The sequence below is a fragment of the Myotis davidii genome, unplaced genomic scaffold (genome assembly GCF_000327345.1).
Source record: "Myotis davidii unplaced genomic scaffold, ASM32734v1 scaffold1031, whole genome shotgun sequence".
Lineage (NCBI taxonomy): Eukaryota > Metazoa > Chordata > Mammalia > Chiroptera > Vespertilionidae > Myotis > Myotis davidii.
Window position 1 is genome coordinate 290,083 of NW_006283442.1, and position 7,683 is coordinate 297,765.

Sequence of the window (7,683 nt, forward strand, 5' to 3'; positions counted from 1 at the left end):
CCTGCGATGCCTTCTAACTGGTGATGGACCCCGGCCTGACTCACGCCGCTGCCACCACTGCAACCCTGGCCTGACTCCTGCCAGCGCCACTGCCGCCGCCGCCGCCACTGCTGCCGCCAGGACCCAGGCCTGACTCCGCTGCCGAGACCCAGATGTTCAGTCGTCTGTCCAGTTGTGACAGCCCTAGGCTATTATTAGTATAGATTATGTAAGCAATTATCAATCCAAAGTATTTTGTTAATGTCACATGGGTTTTGCACTGTATTAGAGGCTGTGGGAGAAATCAAAGAGACAAAAGAAACCGTCCCATCCCCAACGTAGGATGACAGTAGACTCCTCCACCGTGAGTATGGCACATAGCAGGTTTCAGTAAGAGTCACTGCCTTGCCTGGCCGGTGTGGCTCCGTGCTTGAGTGTTGACCCATGAACCAGGAGCTCATGGTTTGATTCCCAGTCAGGGCACATGCCCATGTTGTGGGCTAGATCCCCAGTAGGGGGCGTGCAGGAGGCAGCTGATGCAATCAATGATTCTCATCATTGCTGTTTCTATCCCTCTCTCCCACTCCCTTCCTCCCTCTGAAGTCAATAAAAACATTTCTTTCTTTCTTTCTTTTTTTTAAAGAGTCACTGCCTTTCTGCCCACCTCTCCTCCTCAGAAGCACCATCCTGTGGAATTGGGGAGGTGGTCTGCGATAAACCCTTTGCTTGATGGCCTGAGAAAAGGTCTAAAGCTAGAGCCCCAGTCTCAGCACCTACCTTCCCCATGCCTCCTTTTATGACCTACAAGATGAGAACAGAACCTGCCTTCTGTGCGGTCATCCAGAGATGTTTTTATGATCCAGAATAAGAAGGGCTATAGAACGGCAAAGTTTTATTGATTACTATTACTCAGCAGGGAGTAATTCCCAGGCCTACTCTTTTGGGCCTGAAAAACCTGGCAAGGGCTCTTCTGACTCTACCCAAGACTGAGCTCAACCCTGAGCATAAAGATCAGTCTGCTACAAGCTGGAAGAGTCCTTATCCTTACGCCCTGAACCATCCACTAGCTATCCTTAGAGGCTAAGAAAAAGCTTTAAAATCCTCTATGACCTTCTTCTCAGCATAATTTTCTAAAAATTATAAAATGTTCATCTTGAAACATAGGTAGGCATACCCTGCTGGTTGGGTCCAAAAGAAATAGCATGAGCTGGGATAAATGAGATGTTACTAGAAACCTGGGCTGTTTGTGGACTCCTAGAGAACAACAGTCCTCTAGAAAATAGCTATAATATCTTTAGGAATAATTTCCCTTCAAAGGCCCAGGGAAAACATGCCAATTGGACTTTTACAGAAGAACGGTTTATTTTGTTTGGTACAAGCAAACCAGCATTGCTTCCAAAGGCTGGGTAAGAGCTGTGCGGGTCAGTCCGCGGGGGGACACTGCCACCTAGTGGTGGGCACACACTGCAGCGCGGAGCTCAGCAATGGGAACATCACACATTCTCTCTGTTCACAGTATAGCCAGAACTATTAAAAAAGAAACCACGTTTCCAGAACAGCCCACCCTATGGAGAGGCTAATTCTTCTAAAAATGGCCCATAGTAAGAAAAGAAATACTTAAGCTTGGCATTTACTGTGTGACATGAGCTAAGCACTCTTTCTATCCACTCAATTCTTGGTGCCAGGTGTACTGAAGCATGTATTTTTAATTTTTTTTTAAAGCTTGACTGAAAAAAAGTTGGAAAGATTTTACTTCATATTACACATACTTTTTTTTTTTTTTATAAAAAGGCAGAAACATTTAGGGTAACAACACTTAACAGGAAAAAACCTTGAGCTAAAGGACCTTGAGAATCAGTTCTTAGATGTTTGCTTTCACATAGTCTTTTTCATGGTTGCTTGTGTCATGTTGAAGAGATAAGCTTCGTAGATTATATTTAAGAAGTTGTCGTCATTCTGGAAAACAAAACCAAAAGACCCAAAGGAATGTGATTGGGGCAGGAACAAAAGGCTTCCCCTGTCGTGGAGCCGGCCTGGCCCTTTGAGCCCAGGATGCTCATCTCTCCCTGTCTGTCTGACAGCTGGCGGTTTTAAACTGCACATGTGAATGGTAAGCGGGGCTGAAGCCAGGCCAGATGAGTCCGCTGCTGTTTTTCAATGGCCGGCATGTCACATACAGCACAGATGGGCTGCCCAGCTATGTGTGTATGGGACAGGGCTCACTCATGAGAAGCCTGGGTTTGTCGGTCCCCAGCAGATGGCTGGATAGGAAGGACTTGATCCAAGTCAGTGGTTCTCGATGTTTGGTTAGGAGACTGCTAGCGAATACTTCGTTTTTGGCATTAGTTAAGACTTTACTTGCAATGTGCATCCTTGGTATATCAGAGCCGGTATAATTCTCCGTTATCTATGGAAAGTTTCTGGCCTTGGCAAACGGACAGCAGTTAGACCAGCAGTCTCTGGGCTCTTCTGCCTGGCTACGGGCTGATGGAGAATCACGGTTCTAATCAGTGGTTTTGTTTTTAATGATGGAGACTTCTGCTTCCCACCCAAATCCTTTAAAGCTTTGGCAATTCACCCACATTGCACATTCCCTCCTGGCACCCACACACAGAGTTAGCATTATTCTCACGCAATGAAGGAGAGCTACATATCCCTGTTTTTCTTACAAAGTGACCACAAAGTCCCTTCTGTGTCCTACCAACAGGCAAACACTAAAAACAAACTACTTAGTGACTTCTAACAGTTCACCAGGAAAGTATGTCTAACCGTGGAAAAAGTATGATGTACACAGAGAGTGGGGGAAATAGCGCCCAACTTTGTACAGGGATTGCTCTAGGCTTTCAGTTTGGCCCCTGCACAGAGATCTTTGGAACAATGTGATTAAGTGGAATGAGCCAGAAGAAATATGAAACTTTAACATTTAAGTATTTTCACTTTATTGTTCTCAGATGTTCTATCTAAGTCCGTATGAACTTATCATAAATGGCTTTAGAAGGTGGAAACTGTTGGCATCCTGATATTCGTGACCTAGTAAAGCATGATCATTTGTTGCCCCTCTTTAACAGATAGTCTTCCACTTTCCAGCCCAATTCCTTCCATTCTCTCTAAAATATGTCACCTTAAAAAAATGTTTTTACTAATAGAGATCATTTTCTTCTTAAGATGAGACAGCTGCAGAAGTGCTAGCCTGCTCTCTAAAAGCCATCTAAAAGCCTGCTCTCTAAGCCAAATATCACAAAAGTTTTCTTAAGACTGTCTATCAAAAAAGTACCTAAATATGTTAGCTGGGTGTGTGAAGTCTGGGAAAAGCATTCTGCTTTTCAAGGCCTGCCACTTATTTGTGGATGTGCTTTGCTGGGCAGACAGCCCAGAGGCTGAGTTACGACTGTGGCCCCCACTGCGGGCAGCAGGAAGGAGCGCTCTGGAGCCAGACTGGGGTTGGAGCCCAGCTCTGCTATTTACTAGCTGTGTGACCTCAGTTTCCTTGTCTCTAAAATGGAAAAATGATAGTGTTGCTGTATAAGGACTCAATGACTTAATGAAAGTAACGCATTGTAACAGTGCCTGACACAGCTCTGTGTGTTAGCTGTTATTATCTCATAGAGACAAAACTCATGGCTGCCAAAGAAGTCCCGTCACTCTATCCTGTCCTAATTAGCAGGCTTCAAATTATTTGTCAAACAGCCCTAGTATCACAGCCACTACTTGCTCCCCTACCTGCCGGCTCCTTGCTCTACAGTCTACTTGAGCTCTCCACTAAACACCAGCGATTGCGCAGACAGCATCACCTCTACTTCCAGAGGTGAGCTCTCAGTTTGGGTGCCCACAGCATCTACGGTCCTTAATTATAGTTTCTGTTTCCTTCTTTTCTGACAGGTGACAGACTGGAGGACTTAGTCCTCTTCCAAATTACAAAATCCTTAGGGCATCAAATCACCTAAAGCTGCAGTTAGTATTCTGAATCTCACCCAGCCACGCACAGAGCCACTGTGGTTCAGGGTGAGTTGTTACGTCGCTCTCTCATTCCTGGGCGGTTCTATGTGGGCGCTTGCTAACTGAGGCCTTATCTTAGAGTGGCAACCAGCTGGCGAGCAGGATTGGCAAAGGTAAGAAGAGAGACGATGGCCCTCCTACCTGAATGAGGAACAGCAGTGCTTCCTGAAGCTGCAGCTTGGTAAGTGGGCTGAGTACAGAGTGCGCTGGGCTCTGCAGAGGCAGGAAGAGGCTGGTGGAGGCGGCAGCTGGTTCCTGGCTTCCCAGGGACAAGAGCCCACGGTCCCTCTCCTTTGATGGGCTACATGTGGGTTGTGTGAACACCATGGGGGACATGAGCAGAGAAGGAGCACCGGTAGCACGGATGCACTGAGGTGAGATGACCTGCTCAGAGCAAATACATACAAAGAGGGCAGGTGTAAGTAGCAACTCATTGATACAACGGGCACAGAGACAAAGAGACCACTCGCTTGCAAGAGTGGATATCGGTGAACTTAAATCCGAATTGTTCAACACTTCACTAACTGGAAAAGCTCAAGGTGAACTGATTCCTGCTCAGTTCCCCACATATTTCCCTTGTCCTTCCTAAGCAGCTCCGGCACAGTCCGCTCTGGGGGCTGTTGTTCCCTCTGCATAGAGTGCTTGGCCTCTGAGCAACACTTTATTTTTCTGCTTTCCTGTCATCCCTTGGCAACGTGCATTTGGGACCGCTAGCCTTTTCCTCGGGGCTAGTTGTCTACCACTCTGACCTGTTACAGCTCCACAACATACATGAGCTCCTGGGGGGACACACGTTTCCACTCGATGTCTCTATGGAGGAGCCGCTGTGCGAGTGGTCCTCCTCACTACTTCTCACCAGGAAGGAGGCATGATTCCGGGTCCAGCTCTCCTGGGTCCTTTCTGATGGGATCTGCCTGCCTGCAGAGAGCACACACTTCCTGCTTTTCCATGCTCGAGTGGCCGGGGCAGGTCCTGGGGCTGGTCATGCCAGCACTGCCAGGGACTTGTCTGTCTGGGCGAGTCTGTCTCCCTCACTTGGCTAACAAACACCATACCAACAGCTTTTGCAGTTATGCAAGTGACACTTTGATCCCTGTTTCACTGATGCCTACAGCTCTCTCTCTCTCTCTCATCTGTTTCTAACTCAGGTGAGAAAATGTTATTATCATCCTAAAGCTCCGTAAGAACTCGAGGAGGAGTGTCCAGTGATCATGAAGCTGCTGTGATTTTATAATCGTTCCCTTGCTTTCTTTTGGGGCAGAAACCAGCCTTGAGGAAAGCAGGCTGTGACCTATCCCACTGCTACTCTGAGGAGAGGGCCTGAGGCGGACGCTCCCGAAGGAGGACGGCCAGCACCGTGAGGCTGACAGTGTGCGCCTGCTCCTCGGCTCCACACCTGTGAGCACTGGAAAGCCAAGAGAATTGTGCGTGCAGACGTTTATGTCCAAGTATCAACCCCAATTTTCCTAGCGTCAGATCTAAACCATCAAAGAGCAGAGGGGACAAGATTACACTGAAACGAGGATGAGTGACAAATACTGTTTCCATAGAAATAGGTACTCAGATTTGAGATTTTATAAAAAATAAACACAAGCTCTGTGACTCAGTGCCTCACAGACACAAAGACTTACGCTCCATGCTTATGATCTTGGTTTTCAAAGAGTGGAAGATTTTGTTGGTTACTTGCCAAAACATGACAAACAACCAATGATGAGATATGTAATAGGGAGAACGTCCTAATTTTTAAACCTATTGCATTTTCAATGAATTTGTACCAATCCAAATGAGAAAACAGTCCAATCTCCAGATGTTAGCCATGGGCAATGGAACAGCTTGTGGTTTTCTCTGTTCTAAGTTACTGATGAACATAGAGATCATCTTCCTTAAAGGATAAACAATTTCTAAAAATTACAATATTTTCCTCTCTGGAAATGGGTGTGTGTGTGTGTGTGTGTGGCAGGGGGGCGGGGGCACATGGCATACTTATCCCCCTTGCCATCTTCATTAAGCTATGCAGAGGATGCAAACTAAAACAGGCGGCCTTGGCAGAGTAATGGCACTTTTCTTCCATTGTCTCCCCCCGGCAGGCTTGTGGGCTCTGCAGAGGCAGCATCTGCTCCTGACCACTCTGCACCCATGGTGTAGCACAGTGCCTGGGAGGGAGCAGTGCTCAGAAATATTTACTAAATAAATGGATAAGCAACGATTACTTAGACTAAAATAACAAGAGGAGGTCAGACATTTCCTATCCCAGAATGAAGATTAGGATCCCCTACCATGTCTATGTTCTTTCCCACATCCATGTCTTCAGGCCTGATGAAATGCAAAGATTTAACTCTACAAATAAAGTATCTGAAAGGAGGGAAGCTCCCAGATTGCTAAGCGAAGCAGAGATTCTCTTTCCAGGCAGGAAGTTAAGGTGATACAAGATGCACCGAAGTGGCTTTGCAACACTGTTCAGGACAGCTATGTCCCTAGAGCACAGACACTGACTGCATTTCACTGCATCACAGTGATAACCCCCACCCGGTGGATCTTTACCTGGAAAAGGGGAGTCTGCTTTTCCGAGCTGGATGTCTTGTCAACCCAGGGTCCCCAGGGCTTCCCGGCTCCAGAGCTCTGAGTTAGCACAGGAAACTTCGCCGCCAAGGCCGGCCGGTTGGACATGTGCAGCTGCTGCTCCTGCTGCACAAGCTGAAGCTTTTGCAGTAACTCTTGAGGGGAGATCACTCCAGAACCACTAGTCTGATTGCCAGAAAGGGCGAGCATTTGTCTTGGGCACGCGGACTGATCTTTTTCATGAGCCTGATGTCCTAGTGCCTGAGGTGGAAGGGAGCCATTGAAATGTACCAGTGGCGGCTGAGCCACCGGCTTTCCTGGAGCTGCAGGGGTGGCAGCAGGGAGGGCTGTGAAACTCAGGGCTGCGGGACCGGCAGGTGATGGTGCACTAGGGTCATACTTGTTCACTGCCCCTGGGGTGCTCTGGAGCTTCTCCAGCAGGTTCTGAGTTCTGGGAGCACCATGGCCTTGATGGGATGCCCCAAAGCTCTGGGGAGACCCCAGGAGGACGGGTCCAGTAAAATCCTCCCCTGCAGGAGCCTCACTGCTGTTTTTGTAGGGCTGGTTTTCAGGCAGCTCTGACAGTGGGTGGAGGTCTGCACTCCGGACCAGGAGTTTCTGAATGGCTGGACATAGCTGCTTCTCGATGGGAGGTGAGTGTCCTTTGGGTTCCTCATAGGACAGGGAACGGATAACCCCCTGCCGGATTGGAGGTTTCTCTTGCTGCTGCTGGCGGAGGGTCTGTGCAGGCCCCACAGTTTCCTGACATGTAGCTCTGTCCTGCTTCCCAAAGAGTGCTGTCAAGGACAAGTGTTGGGGTTCAGGGTCTAAGGTCTGAAAAAATAAAAATGTCTCAAAATGGATCTACATACACTTTGGTTATATGGAGGCTATGAAACATAATTCACCTAATCAATAGTTTCTTCTATTTATAAAGGATTAGACAGGATAAAACACTTAATTACAATAAACTTCACAAAATTGAGACCTTAATGCCAAGTATTTTCACAGCATTCTGCCCTACTACTCTCAAGATAGCTGTTACTTTTTAGTATCGGTTGAATTATGAATAAGGATGTGAGCTTTGATAGATTGGGAACCACTACGGTACAAAATTATATACACCAGAAGGTAAATAATCTCTTCAGC

General features: G+C 47.3%; 1 protein-coding gene across 1 annotated transcript in view; it reads right to left on the reverse strand.

Moving 5' to 3' along the window:
- Positions 1 to 1,143: 1,143 nt before the first annotated feature.
- The window catches only part of DCP1B (decapping mRNA 1B), a 45,914-nt gene continuing 39,374 nt past the window's right edge, over positions 1,144 to 7,683 (reverse strand). The window contains exons 6-8 of the mRNA XM_015564352.1: positions 6,517 to 7,368; positions 4,117 to 4,359; positions 1,144 to 1,935 (exon numbers count right to left, since the gene is read on the reverse strand). Coding sequence (XP_015419838.1) covers positions 1,855 to 1,935; positions 4,117 to 4,359; positions 6,517 to 7,368 — 1,176 coding nt within the window. The 3' untranslated portion in view covers positions 1,144 to 1,854. The remainder of the gene's footprint in view (positions 1,936 to 4,116; positions 4,360 to 6,516; positions 7,369 to 7,683) is intronic.